The sequence below is a fragment of the Meriones unguiculatus genome, chromosome 6 (assembly GCF_030254825.1).
Source record: "Meriones unguiculatus strain TT.TT164.6M chromosome 6, Bangor_MerUng_6.1, whole genome shotgun sequence".
NCBI lineage: Eukaryota > Metazoa > Chordata > Mammalia > Rodentia > Muridae > Meriones > Meriones unguiculatus.
In genome coordinates, this window is record NC_083354.1 from 84,308,347 (window position 1) to 84,336,123 (window position 27,777).

The 27,777-nt window shown below is 41.4% G+C and overlaps 1 protein-coding gene and 1 non-coding gene across 7 annotated transcripts in view; both read left to right on the top strand.

Moving 5' to 3' along the window:
- Positions 1-27,777, top strand: part of Pde4d (phosphodiesterase 4D) — an 820,129-nt gene that overhangs the window by 639,729 nt on the left and 152,623 nt on the right. For all 6 annotated transcript variants that reach the window (XM_060385704.1, XM_060385705.1, XM_060385706.1 and 3 more), the window contains exons 3-5: positions 91-127; positions 4,822-4,895; positions 7,955-8,004. In XM_060385704.1, coding sequence (XP_060241687.1) covers positions 91-127; positions 4,822-4,895; positions 7,955-8,004 — 161 coding nt within the window. The remainder of the gene's footprint in view (positions 1-90; positions 128-4,821; positions 4,896-7,954; positions 8,005-27,777) is intronic.
- On the top strand, positions 21,219-21,326 carry LOC132655044 (U6 spliceosomal RNA). Its single transcript, XR_009592626.1, has one exon. It is a non-coding gene; the product is annotated as a U6 spliceosomal RNA (small nuclear RNA).

The window sequence follows — 27,777 nt, forward strand, 5'->3', positions numbered from 1 at the left end:
TTGCAATGGAATGTACTGTTTGATGTTGATCAAAAGTGGTGAGAGCACTACTGGGGCGACTTCTAACACTGGATCTGGTTTGTTTTTCAGACATGGAGATGACTTGATTGTGACCCCATTTGCTCAGGTAAGCACAGCTTAGAGTGGGCAGGGCTTTCTCCCAGATTCACACATTTGATGGAGGGATCTTACTCTGATTCTTACTGTAACTTTACTACATGCATCTATGAGGATGCAAATTGTTTGCTTCGTTCGTGTAATTAAAAGGCAATGCTGGAAAATGTAACCTTAGTCCTACAGGTGTGCTTTGTATAAGGCTGTTAGACCTGAGGAGTGTCTGTACTTCAAATAACAAGTTACCGAGAGAGAGAGAGAGAGAGAGAGAGAGAGAGAGAGAGAGAGAGAGAGAACGAGTACCCAGCGGGGCCCCTATTTCCCTAACAGGAATTAGTGCCAGAAGGAGACTGTATCATGGATTGAATTACATCTCGTATAATTAGTTCATGATCCGTGTTTGAAATTCAATAATCCTGTTCAACCTGATACTTTATTTACTCCTTTTTTACATGTGTTACTTGTGCAAAGATTTAGCTGAGCAACACATTTGTGTTCTTCATGCGTAAGAGGTGAGAGGATTTCAACTCCATGGCACGGATTGAGATGATAAAATGACCTAAAGTGTTTTGGAATGTGTCTAGAAGAGTGAAGGACCCAGGGTTTTTTTGAGCAAGATGGAATCTCAAACATCTTGGGTAGATTTAATTATCCGAATGAAGATAAAAAAAAAAAAATCTGTGTTTTATTCTAATGTCCAAATCATAACCAGATTTAGGAACTACCTAACATCTAAACTCTTTCCTACTCTTAAGTTTTTGAACTTCTGATCTTTTATATAAGCTCTGAGGCTCGCTGGTCCACAGAAAGAGATGTTAATTTTAGTTAGCTTGTATATTTTATTTTAAAATGATTCTTCTCTGTGTTCAACGTTTTTTCTTAGGCATGAAGTCTCGTGTTGGGAGGAATCCCTCCCCCACCTGTTCCTCATGCCCACTCTTAATTTCTTCCCTTTGAACATAGCAACAGTTTAGCCAGAGTCTTCAGGGCCAACGAACACAGGAAGAGTTAAAGCTGTGCTGGAAGCTGGAAAGCTGTCCCTGCAATCAGCTGCTTATTTCCCACAGTCCACTGGTTTTGACTGCCTTTCTAAAACACAAATCCTGTGCTCCTGGTAGCAAGCATCCAAACCCTGGGTCCCTAGAAACAAACATCCTTGAGTCCTTTAGATATGGGAGATATTCCTGCTCTGAAAACATTGGGTGGAAACAACTCCATCATTTTGCTTGTGTCAGACACCTAGATAGTTTCAGGGGGAAATTACAGTGCTCATCAACACTATGGGGAATTACTGTCCCATGAGTTATAGGGCATCAATAGCATTTTTTAAGCCCCAGCCTGCCCCCTCCCATCCCAGCTGGAGCCAGTGAACTTATGGCCAAATTCACTGACTACGTGGGGAGCCCTGTTGGGCAGTGGGGAAGATCGCTGTCTCCTTTTCAGTTGGCTTTTTGCTCTACTGTTATAAAACAAACAAGCAAAAAAAGCAAGTAAACAAGTAACCCCAACCAACCAAGATAGCAAACGAAACACAACAAAAACTTGTATGTCATCAGGATGAATTATAGTTAGCATCCTTCTAGATGGCTCCATTCTTACTAGAAAGTCATTATGAATTCACCTAGAGCTTTCTGACACACAGAAACAATCACTTCATGTGTTTTAAAGTAAAACTTGGAAAGAGGTTTTATTTTCAACAAAAGTAACTTTTTTTATCCTGTAAATAATTTTCCACTGATGTTTTTATTTTTTATTTTTTTCTGAAGTGAATCCTGAGAATCTTTGACCTCACAAGAACACACCTCCCTGTCCCCATCCCCCTCTCCCTCCTCCTCCTCTCCTCCTCCTCCTCTCCTCCTCCTCCTCTCCTCCTCCTCCTCCTCCTCTCCTTCTCCTCCTCCTCCTCTCCTCCTCCTCCTCTCCTCCTCCTCCTCCTCTCCTTCTCCTCCTCCTCTCCTCCTCTTCCTCTCCTTCTCCTCCTCCTCTCCTCCTCCTCCTCCTCCTCCTCCCCTCCTCCTCCTCGCTGCCTTGTATTTCAGTCTATGTTATACTGACACCCAGTGGCATACTCTGTGTATGGCCTGGAAAAACGATCCTGAAAACCTTTCATTCATTTACTTTAGCTGTTTAATGAAGCCAACATTTTTTTTTCCTGCCAACCTCAGTGAATCCTGTTGGCTAAGAAATGTTTGAAAGCACCTAAAGGAGCCTGAGAATTTTGTGTCTGAATATTCCTACCCTGTACCTAGCCCATGGGCAATTATTTTTTTCCTGTAGTGTTATCACTGTTTATTGTTAAGATTTTATAATTTTTCATCATTCCTGCTTGTGTGTGTGTTTGTGTGTTTGTTACTTACCTTAAGCAATTACACACTTACTTGGAGAAGCAATGACTTTAATTTTCTAAGCCTGAGCCATCTAGAAGACACTGTAGGGATCCTTTGAAAATAAGCATTAAGGAGGCAAGAAAATTCTCTACGCTGCAGATCCAGGACTGCAGCTTCTAATGCTGGGACTGAGCATATGCAGAGAGCTGCTCTGGAACAGAAAAGAATCCATGAACCTGGACCTTCATCTAGGGCCTCTGCTAAACCCTTTTCCTCTTTTTCTCCTCCTCTGGCAAGGCTTGCTTCCCTCCTTGTGTCCTGAGAGACAAGAGTGTTTAAGGGAAAAAAAAAAAAAAAAACAAAACTTAGCAATATTTGTATGAAGAATGTCGGTTAGTCACCGAGGCCCAGGGCCACATCACATGTGGCACACTCATCTGGAAAACTTCTATGTCCATTTCTGCCAACGTCATATAAGTTACGGAGTGGAAGATATTGTTAACATTTTCATGTAAAGCCATCTTCGTCCCATCACAAATCACAACAGGGACCTAATCCAGACTCACTTCCATGCTTCTTCAATGTCATTTACTGCAGAGTTTACAACGGCATCTGCAAAATACCGCCTAGAAGTCAGCACGTCAAAGGCAGGCAGACAAGGCCCAAGGGGAGGATTTTCACCTCTCTTTCATTTTGAAACGTGTCATACTAGATATATGTAGTAAATATATAAACAGTGAAACAAAGAGCTGAGAAATGGAATAGTATTTAGTGCTTCAAATACCGCCCTCCCCCTCCCCCATTCCATTTGTCTGTCTGTCCACGGAAATAACAATCATTTGATTTTATCCCAATTATGGAGCTAGATACTTTTTGCTTGACAACCTTCTTTGTTGTTTAAATTCTTTGACAACCAAATATAAGAATTATTTCAAAAAAACGCACAAAATTTGCATGCTAAAACCAAAAATACATTTCAAATTAATATCTTACTAGTATAACAAAAATTAACTTTCTACACGGAATGTAGCAACCCAGGAAAGGAGCAGGCAAATGTATGAACAGGAGGCCAGTACGGTCTATAATGTGAGTTCTAAGCCAGCCAGGGCTACATAGCAAGCCCCATCTCAAAGCAAAACAAACCTCTCTACAGAAAAGATTTCAGTCATACAAATGTTTTCCTAGGTGGGCTAATTTTTTTTCAAATAATTATAAATGATGAATTACCTGCAAAACTTTTCCTACAGAAAGGAAATGCTGAAGCTACTACTTCTATTTCCCAATGGCCAAATGTCATTGGGTAAACGCTTAACTGTTTTATAGCGGAGTGAGAGATCTCAAAATTTTGAAGCAACACTCTGTGTTTAAATACTTTTTTAACTTGTTTGATATTCGCGTCATAAAACACAAATAAGGCCAGTGTGATTTGATGACTGGATCATTAATCCTTTTATTTCTGCATCATTCAGAATTTCATGCCCCATGAAAGACACTGTGGTCTGACGTCAGTTGCTAGCTATTTGGATACTCCGTCACAAGCAGGGTGACCTTTCAGAGCTGTGTGTGATAATGAGCCAGGTTTTCCAGTGACTGGCTGGCTTCCTAGGAGGCACCATGAACTCCTCCAGGGGGACTGCTGAAGGTCACTGCTGCGGAGCACAAACAGCTCCCTTTGCCTTGCACAAGTTCCCACCCACTTCCAGAAACAAATGTGTGAGATGCAGAGTGGCTTTCGTCCAGATCACAGTCTGATGAAGAAACTCGGGGCACAATTCTCAGTCTCCCAGGTCAACTAGAAATTTGAGGATTCTCTGTATTGTCTCTGATAAGCACTAAGTAAACTTCCCATGCGCCAGATAATTAAATGGAAGTTTCCATAATGAACACACAGTCACCACATACTTTTGGCTCAGGCACATCGTTGGCATTAAGCAGCAGTTTCCTTTAACCGTCACAACAACTCTTAGCGGGTAGATAGCGCTATCTCTCTTTTACACACAGGAAACTGGGGCACAGACTGTCATGGTGTTTTGTATTCTAGTACTTCATAATCGCATGAAATCCAACCACAATGGCATGTGCGCTGCTGGGGACATTGCGTTGGTGACTGAAGAACTCCCGCTACTGTTCCCTCAAACAAAGCCAGTGAGGAGGGGTTTCTACAAAATGTTGGGAGTCCAACCTCCCTAGATTTCATAACCAGAATTAAATTTTTGTTCTGAGTCCTGGGAGATTCTGTAATAGTATGTGAAAGCAGCATTTTTGTTTTTGTTTTATATATATATATATATATATATAATTTTTTTCTTTAAAAAAATGTTTAGCTGCATTACAACTGACCCGGGTTCAAGAACTCTAAAGAACTCTCTTTTTGTCATAGGTCCTGGCCAGCCTGAGAACTGTAAGGAACAACTTTGCTGCATTAACTAATTTGCAAGATCGAGCACCCAGCAAGTAAGCTACCCTCTCCCCCCTCCCCCACTGAACCTTTAGTGTGTTCTCAGCTTGAGCTGAATGCAAATACAATACACGAGACATCTTTGAGTCATCTTCATTGTCCAGCTGTGGGGCCTATGTCATGCAGTGTCCACTTCATTGTCTACAATTACTCTCTAGTGACATTCTGGTTTGAGATAAAGAAGTGGGAAAAGTAAACGTGGTGATCCCATCTGTCAGAAAGAGCCCGGGAGGATAGGCCCTCTGTTGCTTACGCTCACAGGTTCTACTTGGTTTGGAAATTATCCATTTGTCATTTGTTCGTATCTGTATTCCCAGTTCCCTTCCTAATACAGAGTAAACATCCTGCAGGCGCTGCAAATAGTCAAGAGGTAGTAACACATTTGCACCCCAAGGCTGTGCTCTGAGGAATCCGTTTCTCGCCAGTGGCGCTTTCAGTGCAGCCTGGCCAGCTGTACCATGTCATACTGACCTCAGAAGCAACTTGGGCTTTTGGTACCATATCAGGAACAGTCACCTCACTTTCGTAAAAGTCTCAGCACAGAAGGAAAGATGAAGCCGTGGCTTGTCCCTCTCAAATGTGTCCGTTGCGAATTTCGTCTGAGAAATCCAGTTCTTTATCTTTTAAGTTTCCCTCAGATGCTGTCACCCCGGGAGCAGCATTTAAACTCGTGACAGTTGATCTGACTGACAGGCACGAGGGCATCACACTGACCCTCCTGTCCATTCTCAGTATAGACCAAGCAGACATTTTCAACTGATTTGCATGGACAGAGCAGATTTAAATGGGAAGAAGGAAGACAGAAACTCAGAACTAACCCCGGAACGTCCATCTAGCTTGGCCCAGGGTAACTGATCCCTCTAGAGCCATGGCTCTCAACTGTCCTAATGTTGCCACCTTTTGATACAGTTCCTCATCTTGTCACTCCCTAACTGTAGACTTGTTCTCCTTACTTATTCATACTTGTACTTTGCTACTATTAGGAACCGTAGTGAATAATAATTTTTAGACATAGAGGGTTTTGCCTAGGGGGTCGCGACCCACAGGTTGAGAACCACCTCTCTGGCGGGCTCAGCATTTGCCTAATGGGCACCACTGGAACATTTCCAAGTGAACGTGCCCTAAGCTTGGCTGCAGGGGTGGTAACCTGAACTCATCGCTCACATGTTTAAAGCCCACTGATAGTTTCTGTCACTGTACTCGCTTGCCATCAACATAAATATATATTCCCAGAAGGGAGGTTTGGCTCATTCTTCCCTAAATGATGCACCAATGTCCTCAGGGATCTAATGGTCAACATTTATGCATTATTGTTACTCTTTGGGGCCCCAGGTTCCCACATGTAAGCCAGAGAACTGATCCTAGGGAAAGATAAAAACTAACAAGGCGACGATTTGGCTTTCTAAAATTATAGAAAGGTCTAATGTCTTCATTCGGTATTCCCACACCAAGGGAGCACTTTCTACATTCTTACAGAACAAGGACTAAGAAGTTTTGTCAACATATGAGTTATCTGAGTAAACTCTGGTCTACAGCAGGACCATGCTGGGCATGCCCTGCCGTGCGTGGGTAACACACCTCAGCAAGACATAGACCGGAGCAGCCGTCCGAAAGATTTCTAAAGTGAAGCACTTGCCAAGTTCACATCTCCACTTTTAATTCTACGATAAAAATGTAAAATAATTCAGGTGCAAACCTTGGTGCATTTTCAGTCCCATGCAAAACTTAAGTACAAAACTGGCGCCAATGAACTTAAGAACAGCAGTGCAACTGGGAGGCTGAGTGGAGCCAGTCAAAGCCGCCATCATTTTAAGATGGCTTTTCCCAGGTGTCCTGCAGCTCAGGTGGGAGACATGGCCTTCCAGCAGGTCAGTGTAAAGGGCTAAGCACACATACACACACACAAACACACACACACACACACACAATGAGCTCACCTGCCTCGAAGCTGGTCATAAGGATTAAGTGAGATAACTCATTTAAAGTACACAGCACAAGTTCTAGCCCACAGCAAGGAGTTAGTGTTAACCACTAGAAAACAAACAAACAAACAAACAAAGCATGTGTGTGCACACACATGCACATACATGAAAAAGGCCTTGGACGTTTTGCAGACATCTCTCAACTGAGTATCTGTTTCTTGAAGGCTGTTTAAAGATCTCCGACCTTTGTGGGCTGCTGGTTATAGCAAATAACTTTAAAAAGTTCTATTTCCAAATCGTTCAACTGGTGTCACAGAAGCGATTTTCCTTTTCGTCGTAATTCAGTTGGCCCTGGCTGGATGACTACTCTATGCATTGAGTTGGCCTTCACGGGGAATGTGGGCTAACAGCACAGCAGGCATTTTGCTGAGGGTGTTAATAATCTCATCGGAGCCGACGGGCAACCGAGAAAACAGTGAGGAGTACCAAACGGAATCTCTTCAAGTACAATGGGTTTATAGGACACGACAATTTCTAAGGTGTCAGTCTTACAAGCTATTAATAGACTTCTCGAACAAATGTGCCAGAGATGCTTCTCAATGAAGAAAGCGGAAAGGAGAAAAAAGAATTTACATATCTCCTCTACTTGCAGCGTACTTTAAAGGAGTCATTCACTCCTGGCAGTGTACAAGAAATCATGAGACTAGAAGCCAGAGCTAAGTTTCTAATCCTGCACCAGGAAAAGCTATTACAAACTGACCACATTTTTGTATTCAGAAGTCTGTCTTATTCTCCATACCCTGTCTTAATTGAGTACAGCCAGCCAGTAAGAATGCCCCCTCCTGGCACATCCCTATGATGTTTCTGTTTAATCCAGTGCCCTTCACTTTCCTAGAGTCCAACCACGAGATTTAGGTTGACATTTTTCTTTTCTCCCTCACTTTTCTCTTCAGTCGTCTGAACTACAGTGAAGGTGCATCCAAGAGCTTTACTGGCTAAGTCGAATGTGCCTTTATGTTCATCTCCTAACTCAAACAATTCTTTGGATCAGCATGCATATTCAAAATAACTTAAGTTACTGAAGTCGAAAGATCACCATACATTTACCACTTTGCGTTTTCTGTCTTTGTCAGGCGATCACCCATGTGTAACCAACCATCCATCAACAAAGCCACCATCACAGGTAAGAGAAAAACTGGAGTTTCTTTCTTCCTGTCTGGGAAGAAATCCTGGGCACTGATCCTTAGCCCTATGCCCTTTTCCTAACACCCATGTTATGCTGTGATTCTAAAATTTTAATGAAATGAATGGTTCCCTTTTTATGTTTCCTTGTTGCCATTGTCTCCCAATGTGGTCCTCAACCTTCCTGATGCTGCGACCCTTTAATAGAGTTCCTCATATTATAGTGAACCCCAACCAGAAGATTATTTTTTGTTACTTCGTAACTATAATTTTTCTACTGTTTGAATCATAATGTAAGCATCTGATATACAGGATATCTGATATGTGATCCCTGTGAAAGACTCTTTAGACCTCCAAAGGTGTCAGGACCCACAGGTTGAGGACCACTGTCTCCCATGGTTTGCATTTGTGCTGTTCCTTGGGAAATATTTCCCGATTACCATGTTTTTACAGAGGCCAGTGTGTTTGGGCTTGACTCGGTGTCACTGTAGACACTTGCATTTGGAGAGGTTGCATTACTGGTACAATGTATCTTCGTTGCTGTGCTAGCCGCTCAGTATTGTCTCAGTGCAACATAGCTTAGTCAAGGTGGAAGAGTAAAGCTAGGCGTAGCGGAACATGCCTTCAACCCTCACACTTGGAGAACTCAGGGAGGAGGACTGCAAATTTGGACCAGCCTGAGCTACTACATAGCAAGTTTGGGGTTATTCCAAACATCATCGTTAGAATTGTCTCAAAACCAAACAAGAACAGAAAAAAGAAGAACTGGGTCTGGCAAGAAGGGTCAGCAGGTAAAGATGATTCTTTCTAAGCCTAGGATCTGAGTTCAATCCCAGTACTCTTGTGGTAGAAATAGAACTCTCACAAGTTGACCTCTGACCTCCACATGTGTGCCATGGTACATACACAGCAGCATACATGCACACACAAAATAAATACGCGAATGTGTAAAAATGTAAAAAAAACAGACAGTGGTGGCACGCACCTTTAGTCAGTCCCAGCACTCTAGAGGCAGAGGCAGGCAGATCTCCATGAGTTCAAGACCAGCTTGGTCTACAGAGTGAGTTCCAGGATAGACAAAGATACGCACAGAGAAACCCTGTCTCACCACTTCCCCCAAAAGCAAAAAGATGCATTCCTTATTAACTAATGCCCAATTTTTGCACACACACAAAAAAATTGTTACTATTCCATTAGTTCTCTTTGGAATTCAGAAAGCTGAGAACAAGTTAAAAGTTGGTGTAAGAGATATATATGTGTGTGTATATACATATATATATATATCTCTGTGTGTGTACATATAAATATACAATATATAATATACACATTGATATTGTATATATCAATAAGAACTGGACCCAAGACTCAGGAAATGGCTTAGTGTCTAAAGGGATTGTCAAACAAACAGGAGAACACCAGTATTTGCAGAAGACTGAGTGTGGCACCGAACACCTGTAATCCCAGTGCTGGGAAGCTGAAGTAGGGCGATGTCTGGGACTCACTGGTCAGCCAGCCCAGCTGAATCAGGAAGCGCTGGGTCCCAGTGAGATTCTATAAAAAAAATATCCGATGGAGGGTGATTAAGAGAGATACCAGGCTTGGGTATCTAGTCCTCGTATGCACGTATATCTAAACACATATGTATGTTCATACGAACACACACACGCACACACACACACACAGCAGAAAAAGACCCACAGAATGTTTGGGGAAAACAATACAAAGGAAGTAAAGGAAATAGAAGAATACTTCTCCCAATCCTATTAGTCTGTTTTAAACAGGAGTCTTGACCTCAACTGAACCAAATCCAGAATGATCTCATTTTGCCGAACTTGAGGCCAAATTGAGCTCATGTAATTGTTTCTTGAAACCCCAATTGATTCATTAAAATAATTGCCTGGAAAAGAAAAACCATGATTTCTAAAATTATTACCAGAAGAAAATTAGCATATTCTCTAAGCTAGAACAATTTTTTGGTTCAAGTGTCTTCTTTAAACCCCAGCCCATAATATGAGAAGGAGGCCCTTAAGTGGCTTTCAGTGAATATGCTTTGTGGAAAATCATCTATGTCCTGACCAGTGTGCTGGTTCTATCTGTCGTCACCACACTGCAGATCATTCTGAAGGAGTGGTTAATTTTGTTTTCTTTCTTGAATGTTCCATCAAGTGGGAGTCATATTTTAGTAACTATTAAGGTGTTGGTTCTCTCTCCTGAGTCTGCTTCTGATGATAATGTCACACCGTACTGTTTTAACATGAGCTTGGTTCACCACTTTGGGTCTTGCTCTTAATCAAGAGATGAGTAGTAAAAGTTCCTACCTACTAAAGTTAATTCTCCAAGGAACAAATTGTTTTTCTGTTTGTTTGGGTTTGGGTTTTTGTTTTTGTTTTTGTTTGTGTGGAAGCCCAGATTCAATATAACTAGGCCAAAACAAGGATGGAAGTAAGGAACGGGTCCCTGTTTTCTATGCAGCTTCCTGAAGATGGTGAGGGGCAGACAGGCATACTTTGTGATCACTTTCATGTCATTCCTAGTGAGTAAAACTCCATGGAACCTGAAGACCCTGCTCAGATACACCCCTCTGGAAAGGTGCCTCCTTCCCCCCAACCCTTGCATGACAGGCAACGTCATAGTTGAGGTTAGAGTAGAATGCAATGCTCTTTCTGTCTCTGATGCTTTTTTGTCTTGAGTGTATGTGCAACGACCTTATAACTGACATCCTCCCCCAAAGCAGTTTATTATACCAGTACAATGATACATGTCCAACAAGGAAAGTGTAGTCTCTAAGTGGTCAGTGCACATACCCCCGTCCCTTGAGCCATGTGGCTAGTGCCCAAACCAAACTCACAGTGTAGTGGTTTCACTCAAGGTCACAGAACTGGTCATAACAAGTGAAGAAGTTCATGATATGTCTCTGCAGTTTTTAACATAACACTGATTGATACTCAGGAGAGGAAATCATTATCTCGTGGGATTAGGCAATTATGGTGAATAAGGGCACATTTGTACCTACCAGTTTGTGACCCAGGGCTTACAAAAGTTCTAGAATGGGAAACTAGTTAGCTGTCGTTAACTTCTTAGAGCAGCTGAGCTGTTACAGACCACCATAGTAAATCCCAGACTGAAGAATGGAGTCATGTTTGTTTTCCCGGCTTTGCAAACCAAGGAGGGAACATGGGAAGGGAAAATTCTGATTTTTTTTTTTCAGTAACTCTAGAGATGCAAGCGCTTAGAACCTAAAAGCTAACAACAACACAATAATGATAGTGGTGTTGAGACTTTGATACCTGACTGTCCGAGACTTGAGATACCCAGAAAAAATTACAAGTCCCTAGAGGCTTGCCTGCCTAATGTTAAAACCTGTCTGTCCTTGCGATGAAGTCCTGGGAGGGTAGTGTGGGGGGGAGGGTAGTGGGAAGGGGAGAGGGTTGTTTGTTTGTTTGTTTATTTTGTTTAAATCAGTGAGGATAAAACTGTCTTCTTGGAAATTTTGTTTTAAATTTAGAGTAACAGTGAAGCCTTGCAGATGTTAAGCTTAGACTAGGTAAGAAAACCACTGTTTGCACAGCCCACTGCCACTGTGGCCCTAGAAATAAGCAGAGTGGGTGTTTTACTTGTCCAAAGCAGTTTCCAGCCCTGAGTGAGATTTTGTGCCTCTTCTCTGATTCAGTACCCTCATCTGTAAAGGGGGCACCCTGTGCCCTATAGATATGAGTCAAATGTATTAGTTTTCTTTGCTAGAATGGCCCCTCACAGAGCCAGCACTTGGTAAATCTTTTCAAGTTTTTTTTCTAGAGCCCACCCTGAACACAGAACCAGGTATGACTACCGGATATTTTACCCAGAACCACACACTTGGGATATTCATTTATAAATCACATGATTTAGTTTTCGAAGTTCCAGAGACTGGAGTCTGAGATGGGGTGCCAGGAGGGTTGCGTTCAGTTGAGCGTTGTCTTCCTGGTTGTAGAATACTGTCTTCTCAACATTGCTCTCACCGTGGGACAGGGTCCCTTAATAAAAGCAACATTTCCATCCACGAGGCTCTATCCTCATGATCTGATTCTCACCCAAAGGCCTCACTGGGGCTTAGGACTTCAGTCTGAACCTTAGGGCACATTCACCTATTCAGTCCACAGTGAGGAGTAGCCTGAAGAACAAAATATGAAAGAAGAAAGGGAAAAGGAGGGAGACAAGCCTGTGGGATGCTAAAGGAAAATGGGCAGATAGTCCCCAAAAGGGCCCAAACATGTCAGGACAGATCTTGCATCTGCCAAGACGGGGCCTTTTGTTGCCCCAGCTCTGCCCTTTGACCTCTCAGTGCCCTGCTGGCACAGATCGTGAGCTGGGGTGACTTCTAAAGCAGATTTTTGTTCAAAGCCTAAGAACTTACTTTTGATTTATAGCTCCTTAACGAAAACTTCCACAGACTAACTCGTGTTCAAAAACGACGTAAGAAACTTAGGTGGCTATGTCTGCCATGCCACACTTTCTAAGGATTTCTCTTATAAAAACTTTAACACCCCCAAGGTCATCCTATTTGGTTAGCATTAAAGCCAATGAAAAGTTTAATTTCACGTCACCGTAGTTAAAACTTCATAATAACCTTCCAGCCATTATATCCCCTTAGGAGAGGTCAGCACATGCATCTTCCATAATCTGACAGTCCTTACTGAGAGAGTTTTGGAGGACATTTACAAAAGAGACTTACTGCTAACTGGCTATGCTGCCCTTCAGCATGGCATACTGCTAGACTTGAAGCGTTTGGAGGCTGAGGGAGAACCCCCAACTCTCTTCGGCTTTATTTTCTACTTAGAGAATGGAGATATGAGCATCCAGAAATGGTGCAAGAATGCAAGCAGATAAGTTATATAAAGGGTAAAGTTGGCTCGGCAGGCCGTTAAGTCCAAACATCCCATTTGCTCCCAATACCTGTTTTCACCCCGGAGAGTGCAGGCTGCACAGGACTGCAATGATCTTCTTTCATTTCTCACTCTGTACATCTCAGTGACGAGCTTGTTTCCATGCACTAACGGCCACACATTTTCTGTGCTTGTATCACTTAGAGGAAGGCTGACCCACAAAGGTCCTGAGCCAGTGACTTATGTCAGAAGTGAAGAGGATGTCTGGCCACTAGAGGGCAGAAGAGAGGCATAAATGCCCATAAAAGCTCTGACTGTGGCGGGGACCAAGGGTGCTTGTTTTTTGGAGCAAAGGAGTCATTATGAGGGCACAAAAAGTACGTTTGAGTATTTGGTTCATTTTTAAACAATGTTAAGAAATGTACTTTGCAGCCGTCTCACAGAACCGTGTCACTTTCAAGAACCCTCTTGCTAGGTTTCTTCTTCATCTTGCTATTTTCATCCTCTTTAACCTAATCATATTCAATTGAGATTTTTTTGCATGCAGGAATAACTCAGAGAAAATCCATTTAGGTGTCTTTATTGGAAAGATGAGAAAAAAAAAACTGAGGCCTCTGAGAGAAAATGCTACTTTCTGGCTGAGCTGGGAATAAACCTGTGTCCTTTCTCTGAGTCCAAGGTCCCATCTCCACCACCCACAAAAAAAAGTAATCCATTAGAATAAGAAGCCTTAGGTTACAGAAATGTCTGCCTTAAAGGAACCACAGGGGATATGAAAGAGAACGTTAATTTCTGAGTAATGGGTAGCTTTAGACCATCTATGCACATGAACTTAAAAATGACAAAATGTATTGGCCAAATTTCTCACTGGAAATATTTTCAAAGTCAGGGATATTTGAATTGCATCTAGTAGTCAGCCTAAAGGTGAGGAGATCGCTAGCCTAAACAAAGGGCTTTTGATCTTGTCTCTAAGATCATATATCAAGACAGCACAACCAGTAAGGTTGCCTCTTTTATTCCTACAGAGGGAACAAGAAAGTGACAAGCACAGAGCAATGTAAACATAGTTCTGGTCAAGGAAAAAATCCTGACCATTCCTCTTTGAGTTGTTTTAACCTGGATACTCTTGATTCCATTAGGAAAAGTCTGTTTATTCTAAATAGAATTCTGTCAGTCACGAAGCAGAGAACTAAAAAGTAAAGTATCCAAATACTTAGCTGGTCAAAACATAGTGAGAAGAAACTTAATCCTCTGTGGTCACTGTTCTGAAGCACAAAGCAAAACTCAGCTTCCATCCATTGGGTGGTAACACAGCCAACCAAGGTATTTAACAAAGCAAGGGTTTCTGTGAGAATGTGGCTGCTTGTTTAAATGCTTTCAGCTTACTAAAGAAAAGGAACCAAGCAGTTGTTGATGATCCTAGTAACGGCTTAGATTGTCTTTTTTCAGCCTGCGTGTCTCATGCACGTGTGTGATAGAATGAGTAGTATATATTATTCGTATGCAATATAGTATATATTATATGCGTACGTAATAAAAAAATTAAGATAGGGAGAGCGAGTGTTGGTGGCACATTCTTCAAGAAATGAAAGAGATCTATGAGTGAGAGACGCACGAGTCCAGAGGAGACAACAAATTGTGATGTGTGTTAAGTTAGTGTGTAAGGACCTCAGTAGAGCAAGCCATGGTCAGAGAAGCCCACCCCTTCATCACTAGCTCTGTTGTATCACCTTTTTAAATATTCCTTTAGTAAGAGAAAATCTCATGGCAGAGCACCAGTCGCTATAGAGAAGGAGTGCTCAGTGGGATCTTTCTGGGCATGGAAATGCTGCTGATGACATATGCTTAATAACTTTAATAAGTCTTTAATAAAGAGTTATGTGTGCATGATTGTGTATGGGTTGTTTTTAGGCCTTTTCTTTTATACTTGATATATATAATGATGCCTAGGTATTCTGATTTTTTTAAAAGCTAAAAGAGCTAATGTTTATGAAAACCTCCTTCTCTCTAATAAAAAGACTTCTCTGGGGAAAATGAAAATATTTGTCTGACTACAAAGTGTGCCTATTTTATTAGCTGAACTTACTAGAACAGTAAAAGGCTATGTTCTTCCATTACATATTGCTTGCTTTATGGCTTGCGTTGCCGTCTCCTGCTTTTATTTGAACAATCGAGTTATACAAACATACATAAAGCATAGCTTTTCCACCAGGAATTGGTTGAAGCTGCACTTGAATTTACAAACAGCCAAGGCAAATGGCACTCGACTCAATTGTGTATAGTGTGAATCTGATTTGGATACTTGGTTATAACTTTAGTTGAAGGAATGGGATAGCGCTTAAGATTCATTTAGTTGGCAAAGTCAAAGGTCAAAGGCAGTGGTTGAGTCCTGAGGTCTGAAACCAGTTTTCCCCTTCCTAACTATAGATTTTCAGTTGATTTACTTAAATTCTTTAAGCCTTTGTCACTTCTTCATTTAATCCTAGGTTAGAGATGAGTATAAAGTTCCATACCAGGTATGTACTCATAGTAAGTTGGTATTGTTCACCCAGTCAACGGGAAGTCTCACCTTCTAGCCGTCATGAATCACAGGAAACACCTCTGGACTAAGGTGCGGGGTGGGGGTTGCTCCTTGACTAAACAATCATCCCACACAGGCCTGATCATCACCACTGTTCAAAAGAAAAGAATGTGGTGAGCGCATGTGGTAATGCACGCCTTTATTCCAGCACTCGGCAAAAAGCAGGCAGATCTCCACGAGGTGGAAGCCCGCACTGCCTACGCAGGGAGTCCCAGACTAGTGAGAGGAGTTAGGGCAAGGGTGAAATATGGAAGCGTGACCAGAGCCTAGGGAACTGAAAAGGACAGTTAAAGGTGTACGTTAGCACGTAAATGTGAGGCTCCAAAGGTAGACCAGCACACCCCAATCAGAGATCAGCATTGATGTCATGATATGTGGGATGGAAAATGATCAGTAATTTCTTTGATTATCCTGGTGTCACTCGCAGTTGGAACCGGAGCCTCCTGTAAGCTGGCCCTGTCTTTATTACTTGACTGCATTCCCATCCCCAATGACATCATTTTTTTTCTTACATGACTGTGTGGTTCTGAAGGTCAAATTCAGTGCTATCAATAAATTTTCCATATGTGTAACATGGAAGAAGTAACCTACGTACTTGGGAATGGTAACTGGAAACGTGTGGGCCATATACATAATCATGATAATGTCCCTTTACCCAAGGTGGTTGATGAGGAACAGAAGTTGTGGAACAGAGCAGTAGCTGTGTTCGGAGACTGATTATTATGGGAAAGGGAGGAAGCTATTTAAAAGAATGAAATCACATAGAAAGAAATCAGTCATAGCATTGCAAGTATGTAGAGGTTTTTAAATATCCCAAATGTTAAATAACATTGAAATTCTTGTTAGGAAAGGCTTTTTAAGAAATGATTTATGAGAAAAAGATAAAAATTTAGAAAAATTCTTTTATTCTGACAAGCACTTTTTAGTTGGATTCAGCTGAAGGCACTAGATGTTAACAAGGGATTGCCTGGCACAGAGAGAGCCCCACTGTAAATAATCTAATGACAAACTTCAGTGGTTCTTGGGCCTCAGCTGGCAGCCTAGCGACAATCCTGGGGTGGTATGGCCCATTGTGTTCAGTATCAGAATGCTACAAGCAAGCATTAGTTTTATTTTGAAATACTTTCAAGTATTTCTTATGGATGGAAGCCCTCTGCTGGCCATTGAGCCCATAGCAAAACCATGTTATTTTCAGTTGCTGGGAAAAGCTAAAATACTTTTATGTTACCAATGTCTACTTTCCATTGTATCATAGTGCTATAAAAGAAAAAAAAAAGGGAGTCAAAATTCCCCTATGGCCCTACATCAAGGAATCATAGTGGGATATTTGCAAACAAACTCCAGAAATGATTGCTGGGCATTTCTGAACCAAATCCTTGAGACAGGGCTCAGAGTCTTACTACTAACAAAGGGTCACAGATTTAGAGGATATTGAAAAGAGCACTGCCCAGGTACAGTGTTCTTGTCTTTCGAGAAAATGCATAAAGCAGCATCCTCCTCCCCACCCCCACCATACACACACACACACACACACACACACACACACACACCAGTGCAATCTTGAATACACTAGATAGTACATATTCTGTGAAGTGCCAGGGGATCAGAGGAAAGAAATACAAGGTGACATTATTATCTGACGTCTTCGTCATCACGTTCGTCATCCTCAGGGTCAGCATCTCTGATATCTCTTGAAATATATACAAGATTTTAATTAGCCCAACTTGCTCCGGTCTGAAAAAAGAATGAAGTGTCATGTGCGTGTTTGTGTATGAGGTAGGAGTGAGTTTGGGAAATATTAGGTTTAGTAGCTGTATACTTTTTGTTTCCACAAACACAGTACCTTTGAAATATTGAAAGAAAAGTCTCCTTTTGAAACATTCAAAGGAAAAGACAAACAAAAGCTGTATTCTCCAGCCACTCCTTTCATGAACTTAGTGTTTCCTTCCCACTTGAGAATTAAGAACAGTTCTAGGCACACTGGGAAATGCAAAGACTGTGTGGGATGAAAGATTTCAAATTCTACGGGAGCTCATTTCCCAGATCATACTGTTCAAATGTTACCCTGAGTTATTTAGCTCTCAATAGAGGGTCCGTCCATTCACACTCTCCTTTCTTTTACTATCGCAAGAATTGCTTTAGTATCGACATAGATATATAATTAGAACTGATAGTAAGAAATGTCAGCATATGCCAATTAAACATTGTATTTATGTGATTTGATCCTAGCACCTGGGAGGCAGAGGCAGGGGCATCTCTGAGAGTTTAAAGTTAGCCTGGCCTAAATAGTTGCTTCCAGTCCAGCCAGGGCTACAAAGTACGACCCTGTCTCAAACAAAACAAATATAAAACAACACTGTAACAATCTGAAGAGGTGGATGCTGTAGTTCTTCCATCTTTATCAATAACAAAGTGGTCTAGAGAAGTAAAATATACAGGAACATTTCAAGAATTCCTGTGGCAGTGGGGGCTTGGGTTACCTTGCTTCCGGCTTCCAGAACCACTCACCCTTAATCCTTGAAAGAACTACATCATCTCCACTCATCAGGGGTGGGGTCTGGAAATCTCCATCTTTTCTCTCCTCAATAGCTTTCGTGGAGATCTTCACATCTATTGTTCTATTGGATTTTCCCAGCTCTTCATCCCTCAAGCACCCTTACTCCAGACATTTCTGATGCCTAAGCATCCAGTGCTCTTTGCGGTCTATCTTTATTTCTGTAGTTTGTGTTGTAGCGTGGGCAGCTCAAGGGAAGCATTTGTAGTCCCCTGCATCGTCACGAGTGGGAAAGTATAGCTGTTAAAGGCATCTTCTTTATTTGCATATCTCATACTGACTTGTCATCCGGAGAGTATCATTTTTGTGTGTCCTCCTGGGTTTACTGTTTTATTCATTCAACTCCTAGTCTGGAAAGAACTGCTTAAGCTCTGAATACTCACCCAGGCAAAAAATACTGCTCCTGGCCTTAGAAACATTACCCTAGAATCTTTCAGAACCCAAAGCGCCAAAATGTGTCCTACTGAGTGACAGAAAACATTAAATAAAGTTTTGTTTTTAAAGAGGAGGTTTATAAATGATTGAATAAGTGAACAAACCAAATCAGGAGAGGAGGAAGAGACAGAAGGACAAAATGCGGCAGGATGAAGTCCTTTCCTAACAGAGAAGACACTGTGTACAGGATTACTTAATTCAGAGAGTAGAAACAGTTTAGGGAAATGATATAGGAAGCTGGAGAGCCTGAGAAATAAGTATGGGAGCAATAAAAAGAAGAATGTTTTCAAAGTAGCCACGAAAGAAAGTAAAAGAGGGTTGGTCATAGAGCTCACTGTAGTATAAATTCACTGGCTACTAATTCATTGTTGTCTGGCAAAATTGTCTATATATAAATAGAACTATATTTCCTTCCTTCCTTTCTTTTTTCCTTGTTCCTCTCTTCCATTTTTCTTTGAGTGCTTGGAATCAAACACGGAGCCCTGCACCTGTTGGTCAAGTGCTCTAGAACTGATCTATACCTCTAGCCTTCTCCACATTGCATTGATGCTTTATAGCTGAATTCAGTGTGTTGTGGCCTGTGCTATTTGTTGACTTTCAAGTGCAGGAACCAAAGCAAGGAATAATGTTTATTCTTTCAGTCTTTGCTCAATAGCAATCTAAGTGGGTGGTTGTTTAATAGGTTCTCCTTATTTGCATTTTCAGTAAGGCATATAAGATAATAGAGAGGGAAATGCAGTTATTCACAATATCCTTCGTTTTCCAAAAGTATCATTTAAGTGAATCCTGGGATATGAGTTCAGTTTTAAAGTATATTTGGAGGCCCGTTTCTTGAGCTTCTGGGTATGAATATTCAGACACTAGAATGCATCTAAGAACTCTTCTTAGAAGCCTCATCTTATTCAGACAGATGTAAGTTTCCCACAAAGAAAGAATCACAAGGGCAATTTGAGGTTGTCTGGCATATTGAATTTCCATTCTGAGACAGAATACATAGATAATCACCTTAAAAGTAAAGAAAAAAAAGTTTTTGTTTTTACTCAGTTTCAGAAATTTTATCCTATGGTACTTAACTCTATAGCTTTGATCCTATAGCATCACAGTATATAATGATAACTCACATGGAAGAGAAGGTCCCATCAGTTCATCATGTCCAACTGTGGGAGACAGAAAGAAGAGAATCCCAAGAGCCTTTCAAGGAGATACCCCGCGATATAAATTCCTTCTGCTAAGCTTCACCTGCTATGGGTTCTAGATATGGACCAAAGATGTAGCATATAGCCATCTGGGGGCTATTCAAGATCCAAGCTACATCATCTAGAAAAAGATATTTTGGCCCATTGGTGGGCCGAGATGTTTTGCAATGCCTTTGACCAGTGGAAGTTCACTGTGCAATGCTACATGACTTACACACTTCAGAGTCAGTTATTACGAAGCACGGTGCCCAGTGGCAGGCTGGAAGGACTTGAATGTTCTTGGGGCTGCTTCTTACAGAGTCCCTGGTACTGACTTCTCACTGTAGCTTCCGCTTTGACTCCACAGTTCGCACCCCAACAAAGCCATGCAACCTGCAGCAAGTCCTGCCCTGTGTCAGTCCATCAGCTCAGCCCTCCTCTAGTCTTCCCACACTCTAAACACAGCCAGTCCTCTTACCTGGAAACAGTCATGCTTTTTTCACTACACTCAAGAGTAACCAGACAGTCCCCAGAAGTTACTAGGTCTGCCCTATCCATGAGCATCATTGTAGCACAGTACCCAATGCAGAGGAAACACAGTTAACACAAAACTGAAAGCACAGCCCTCATCAGGCTCATTTCTAAAGATGTGTATGTCTTTTTATAAGAGACGTTAAGATGTGTCCTTTAGCTTCAGTGGCTGACTTAAGGGATTGTGGCAATGCCCCTGCTAACCATTTAACTTTGGGAAATTTTGGCCCTGGACATTGTTTCTCATCCACAGTTTGAGGGTCCAAGCAAATTGATCCTGGAATGCCGAGCAAAAGTTGAAGGAGATGAGTTTGTTTCCCCAGTCTTTAAATCTGGGGAATAGAATAGTAGGACCAAAGAAGAGTAGCACTCATGATTATGTTGCCTTTGAACATGCCAGGACACTTTCTCCAGTGAAGTCCAAAAGAAATGGAAGGCCAACCTAGGAAAAGGTGAGGTGAAGACAAAAGCAGTATTTCTCTTAAATCATTTCCAATATTGTCTGGAGAATAGCCATGCCTTAAAAAAAAAATTAAAGATTTCTGTTTCTTTGGCCAGTTTTTCCCTACATGTTTAAATTCCTAATTGTGCACACAGTCTTAGTCACTACATTTTCATGTGCAAGCAATTAAGACTCATTAAGAGACCTCCCCCATGGAAGGTTTTAGTCTCCATCTGCCACAAATAAGATTCCTCAGAAACATGTTTGAAACAAGGTCAAAGTGCTGTGCCTTTTGTTGGGACTGCATTCACATAACATTTCAAATGGTGTAAATGAACATTCACAGTAAGATCAACAGCTGGTCAAAACAAGACATCAAAGCAACTGGTGAAATGGGGGGGTTGTTGTTTGTTTGTTTCTCAGTAATATAACAGAAACAAGTAAAAACAAGAACCAGTGTTTGATAAACCATTCCTCAGACACATTTCACTCATAAGTATTTATCTTATGATTCCTAGCCCATAGGCATGTACAGGAGAGGACAGAGCAAAAGAAGTAGAAAGGAGAAAAACAGAACATTACTAAATGTACACACTTTTTGTTTGTTGGTTGATTGGTTTGATAATTAGAATACAGTACCTCACTCCAGCAGCACATAGACTAAAATTGGAACAGTACAGAGAAGATTAGCATGGTCCTTGTACAAGGGTGGCATGCAAATTCGTGAAGCAGTCCATATTTTGCAAATTGGTCCTCTGACATAAACCTGAACTGAAAAGAGAGAGAGAGAGGAAGAGAGAAAGAGAGAGAGAGAGAGAGAGAGAGAGAGAGAGAGAAACAGAATACAGAACTAGAGGACTGAATGCTAAGAATCTCATTTAAGAATCAACACAAGGGCTGGAGAGATTGCTCAGAGGTTAAGAGCACTGGATGTTCTTCCAAAGGTTCTGAGTTCAGTTCCCAGGAACTACGTATGTGGTGGCTCATAATTATCTATAGTGAGATCTGGTGCCCTCTTCTGGCATGCAGGCAGAACACTGTATAAACAAATCTTAAAAAGAAAAAAAATCAACTCAAGATGGGGAAAGGATGGGTGATTTAATTAACAGAATGGGTTAATGGCAAGACAAAGTTATATACAAATAATGAAGGTTTATTGGAAGCAGAAGAGGAGTGGGAGAGAGAGAAGGGAGAAGTTCAGACAGAGAGAGAAAGAAATGAGAGAGAGAAAGACCAAAATGTCTGGATTTTATAGTAAAGGCCCTCTGGGTGAGGGGAAGCCTCGCCCCTGGGCTAGGGAATTCAGGGTAGAAGGTAAGGTATTCCAGCCATGCCCTGCTGCAGGTAAGGATCAAGGGGTGCCTGAAACCAAACAATGGGTTCATAAATAAAGTACTTTCCACACAAGCACAAAGACCTGGGTTTGGATCCCCAACAGTCCTGTAATGGTTGGGCATTGTGTTCCATGCCTGTAATCCCTGCACTGAGACAGTGGAGACAGGAGGGTTTGGGAGACAGGCAGTCTACACACACACACACACCGATGAGCTCCAGGCTTAGTGAGAGACACTGTCTCAACAAAAGCAAGGCGGCACTGAGAGGGGTGGCACACACCTTTAATCCCAGTGCTTGGGAGGCAGAGTTAGAGGCCAGCCTGGTCTACAAAGCAGATGTCAGGACAGCCAGAGCTACGCAGAGAAACCCCTGTCTTAAAACAAAACAAAAAGCCAAGGAGGAGAATGAAGAAGACACTAGACACTAGACACACATATGAACATATAAATACAGACACCACACATGCCACACACACATCAAGCAGATATTTATCATCACTACAGCCAGAAACCATTTCTACATTTAAAATATATGTGTGTGTGTGTGTGTGTGTGTGTGTGTGTGTGTGTGTGTGTGTGTGTTTTACGTTAGAACAAGAAATAGAAGCTAGTACCTGGTTAAATTAAGACCAAAAATATACTAAGTTATGTACACAAACAAGTGTAGGTGAAATGATCACTCTAGAGTTCAGCAAAACTAAAGAGGAAACCGCTGACTTTTCTTGGGGTTTTGGGAAATAAAGTATCACAAATGAGACATGTGCCGTGTCTGCACAAACAATACAGTGTCCTGTGTTCCCTGCCTCACTTGCGTGGGAGCTTGAAACACACCAATCCTGCTTACATAGCAGACCTTCATTTCTGTAATCTTGGGTTATTTTGTCTATCAGCCTCTTAAGGGTTTAATAAAGGGAAATGTTTTGGAATCACTGGATGAAAGGCTCTACAAAAGTTCAAAGTATTGTTGTTATTTTGGGCCATCACACCTGCAGGTTTAAAATCTTTTGTGCAAACTGAAGCCCAGTCCTCCGGCACCCAGCTTCAAAGAGGAGCTGGCTTGGACATGTGACAGATTCTCTTGGGAAAACTAGCAGAGCCACCGCCACCCACTAGCTCTGTTTGTGCATAAACATCAAATGGTAACAACCTCTGCTTGGGCGATCTGAAGCCAAATAGGGAAGATCTAGCAGATGAGGTGGGGTGAAGGGCTTAGAAATAGTTAAATAAAAGGAAGGAGACTTGTAAATGGAGATTTGTACTGGCAGAGAATATTCTCATTAAGGAGGAACAGGTTTTTGTTGTTGTTGTTTTGTTTTTTGTTTGTTTGTTTGTTTGTTTTTAGAAGAGAAGCACTCAACTCTGGCATCAAAGAAGTTACTTCCCTTCTAAGTGTCATTAGCAGCCAAATAAATGTGCTGAGCTTTGAGGCTACTGGTCTACAAACCTGTCTGATAATTAATTAAGCATACACACACACACAAATTCAAAGAAAAACAAATAAAACAAACAAACAGCACCCTCCCCCAAAAAATCTGAGAGTAAAGGAAAATATATCAGAGGTAAAATCAGTGTCCAGATACAGCGTGTAATAAAGGTGCTGAGCTAGTAAAGCAAGCTTTGTATAGTTCCTTAACTATTTTGTATAGTTAAGATATGGATGTACAGACTCCTGATTGTATGATTCAGACAATTAGATGTAAAATACTTCTGAGAATGTATTAAGCTTTGCAATTCTTGCTTATACATATGGGGTGAAAACAGGTGAGATCTGGATTCCAATATCAAGTGTAATACTGGTTGCCCTCAGTGTCCAGATGACCTGCACTTCATTTATGAGAAAGTGTTCCACCCATCAGATGTTGCAGGAGACCAAGACTCATGAATATTTTTGAGAAAGTGTCTCTCTCTGTAACCCAGACTATCCTGGTACCCAATGTGTGGCCCAGGCTTGCCTAGAATCCACACTGATCACCCTGCCTCAGTCTCCGTAAGTGCTGGGTTTGCAAAGGACTACAATCCCCGGCTAGAACTCGTGATGCCACCTGTAATTCTTTGGACTGAAAACCTTTAAGAGGTATTCTGCTTATCCTTAACCTCTTGAAAGAGTGCAGCCATCATCCCAATGGCTCCGGTCGTCCCGAGCCTCTGCTTTCATTTCACTTGTCATTCACAGAGGTGCCTAAGAGCAAATGGTCCATGAAGGACTTCTTGCCTCTACCGTTAAAAAAAAAAAAAAAAAAAAAAAAAAAAAAAGACTGATGGGTGGGGAAACAGTTCAACCAAAGAGGGCTTGCTTATTACGCACACACTTTGGGCTAGGTCCCTAGAAACACATACACACCCTAAGCCTGGCACATCTCTTGCTGCCATGTTGTTTCTGTCAGTTTGCATGGCCAAAACAAAATACCACAGATTGGGTAACTTACAAAGAATGGAAAATCATTTTCACATACTTCTAGAGGCTGGAAAGTCCAAGAACAAGGCACTCACTTCAGACAGAGACCTTCTTATTGCATCCTAAAATGGTGGGAAGTGGAAAGGCCAATAATAATGATGATGATAATAATAATAAATCTACCCCTTCACTCTTCTTATCAGGCCACTTTCTCCCATCCCTTCCATTCCCAAGGAATAGCTATCATGGTCTCATTACTATTTCAAAACCCTTCCTCTTGTTACTTTTTTTTTTTTCCCTTGAGTCAGGGTTTCTCTGTGTAACAGCTCTGGCTGTCCTAGAACTCGAACTGTAGATCAGGCTGGCCAAGAACTACCAAAGATCTGCCTGCCTCTGCCTTCCAGGTGCTGGGATTAAAGGTGTGTTCCACTACCACCCATATTCTCTCAATACTCTTAACATCGACATCCCTGGATTTAGGAGAGGGCACATTCAAACTGTAGCATAGCTCAATGGTAACTTCTTGATGTCACCAGGCTTGGCCTTATTCGCATCTTTCTTTATCTTTTGCTTCTTTATTGACCAACAAAATTACCAAACTATTAAATCTGACATGCAACTAGAACACATTAACTCAAAGTAAAAGTAGGCAGTTCGAGGCTAGTTCACCTCTCAAAATACAGCTGAGGTACTAAAGATATAAAGAATGTATTTTGTTCATGCAATTTCTTGATTGTTCTGGGGTCTCCTCACTGTTTTGGTTTTTGCTATTACAAATTGCAGGATTGCTGAATCTGAATGAGTTGCTAGTATATCCAGAGTTAATAATCTTAATAATGATTTATCATCAATCAAGAAATAAAAGCATGTTTACTTTTGTGTTCTGAGTTTCAGAGAAACAAAAAAAAAAATCTCTAAGAGCATGGCATGTTATAAGTATGTACACATTAACAAGAAACAGAGGCTCTTTGGTAAATCACAAGACTACCAAAATATAGAGATTGTCATAACACTTTTGGGACAGCAGAGACCGAATCAGGCTAATTAAGCAGTGATGGCTTTCAACCAACATGATACTCCCGCTAGGCTTGAACATTCCTCAAACTGGTGGTCAGTTTGTCTGAGAAGAGAGTGTGAAGGAACCATCACCAGCCAGCTGAAGGCCTTTTCACACAGCACCATCTGCTTTTAGGAAAGAAGGATGGTCACAGGTGAGAACTGATGGCTCATTAGGCACCTGTCATTGTGAGTCTTAGAGTCACAGCACTGAGCAGAACTAAAATCCCACCCCGGTCACTACCACCCTATCTAACGTCTATTCGGTAATTTAAGCATGATTTTTCCTCTGTGAAACGGAAAAAATAACATCCAAGAGCTAGCTCTTTCATCATGATATATCATTATTATTTTTGTAAAAACCCTTGCTTCTGATTTACTGCTGTTGTTTTCTTGACTTATATTCTGCTAAGAAATGAATAAGAGGCGTGTCAAGTCAAATGTGACACTCTTCCCTAATGAGAGGACATTCTTGACACCATTTGTTATTTTCAGCTTTCAACAAAGAGTTAAAAGAAAATTCGGGCTCCTGTGGTTAGGCATCCTCTCCAGTTGGCAGAAGTCTTTATGCGGACTTGAAGGTTGCCCAGAGCAACAAAATATTAGGGACCGAAACACGCTCAGGGACTCAACTGTGTAAGTGACTCAGAGTGAGCTGCTCTGCTGAAGCCCATACTTAGCTGGAGCAGGTATGTGCCTCTGCCTGTCTGCACTGCTGCGTCCCTTCAGCATGGAAGCCAAGCCAAGAGTGAAATTATTAGAAGACAGTATTCCTCCTTCAGCATGTCTCATTCTCGAAGGATCGTTAGGCCAAATAAATAAATAAATAAATAAATAAACGAAATGAGAAGACTGATTGGAACTTTGAAGAACATCTAGCAAGAACATGATGAAAACTCGATATAAATTCAGCGTAAGAGCTGCCATTCGACACCAATTATCTCTTTGGAGTTAGCAGAAACTGCCCACAGAAATCAATACCCATTGCTTTCTCTCTGTTGGAGCCAGACATTTTTAACTATGATATGAATTAAAATGTGGACTTTTTTAAAGTTTTTTTTTTTTTCTTCTTCTTCTTTTTTTTCCTGTTCCCAAACTTCTTAAATCCTGAGGTCATCCCTTCTCCGGTTCCGTCAGTCTGGCTCAATGATACCAATTACGACAGCTTGTTAAGGGAGTTATTAACATCCGGGAGCTGTGTCTTTTGCTCCTATTTGGTGTTGCCTAGAACAAGGATTGTAATGGGAAGCATTAGCCAAGTCTTGTTACTTGAAGCTGCTCTTCTTTTGCTATTTAACTGGGCCCCATGTTAATGACGTGTTTGGTCGGTGGTATTTTTAATCCCCACTACATGTTCCTCTCGCTTGCAGTAAACAGTATCATGCTAGCCAGAGTCATTATGTTACTTAGCTGTTTTTCACCGATGCTTGCTGCGTGCCCTCATGAGAAGGAACTGGCCTGTCAGCATGCTGAAGTTGTGACTTGAAATGAATGTTCTGTTTGAGTGGTGTGATTGGAAAGCTCATCCTAAACTCAAGGGGTTCACCATGGCGACTCTCATCTGGGCAGCCACAGCAGCTGTTTGGTTGGAGATCACTCGCTTTGCAAATGCCTCTTTCCATATGATCTGGGGTAGGATTGAACCCATATACGTTACTGGATGTGTGGAACACATGTGCCCCTGACGGATGATTTGGCTGACCTTGAAAGCTACAGCTGTTTAGTCACTGTTGAAAACAAAGTTACACAAGTGATTTACCAGGCTTAGTATTTAACCATTTTATGCTCAACCATAGAACTCCTGAACCTTCAGGGGAAAACTGTGCCGTTGTGCATAGAGAAGGAATGGAGTAGCATCCTGGGCGTGAGAGCTATTACTAGTTTTCTATATCTTTGATAAAGTTGAAATAAGACTCTGATGTTACAGGATATTTTTCAAAGTACGTGTGGCTTTGTTTTGCTTTGTTATTAAAAAATTAATGAAGAAAGCCACCTTGACTTTAGTTTCTTTTCCACTCAAACCGAAGACAGTCTGTATTCTCCTACTAAGATCAAAGCTCTGTGTGTGTGCTATAGAATGTGTCCCCTGCTTAGGTGTTACATTATAGCAGGCTAAAGTTGTGTTCCAATAAGAATCTGTAGGTGATCTATTTTTCTTGGTGTATTGTTCTAGCTACACTTTCTTTGGTTGAGCTAGAATAAAAGACAGCTGAGATTTTTAATATTTATATCAAAACAACAATTTGTTAGGCTGTGGGTACAATTCAATCACAGCATGCTTATGTGAAGTTTTGGGTTGATTCCTAGCTCCACCACCGGGTTGGGAGGAACAAAAACAAAAGTAAAATCACAGCAAGTTGTATATCTTAAATATATACAATAAAATTAATTAAGAAATGTAAATTCTGG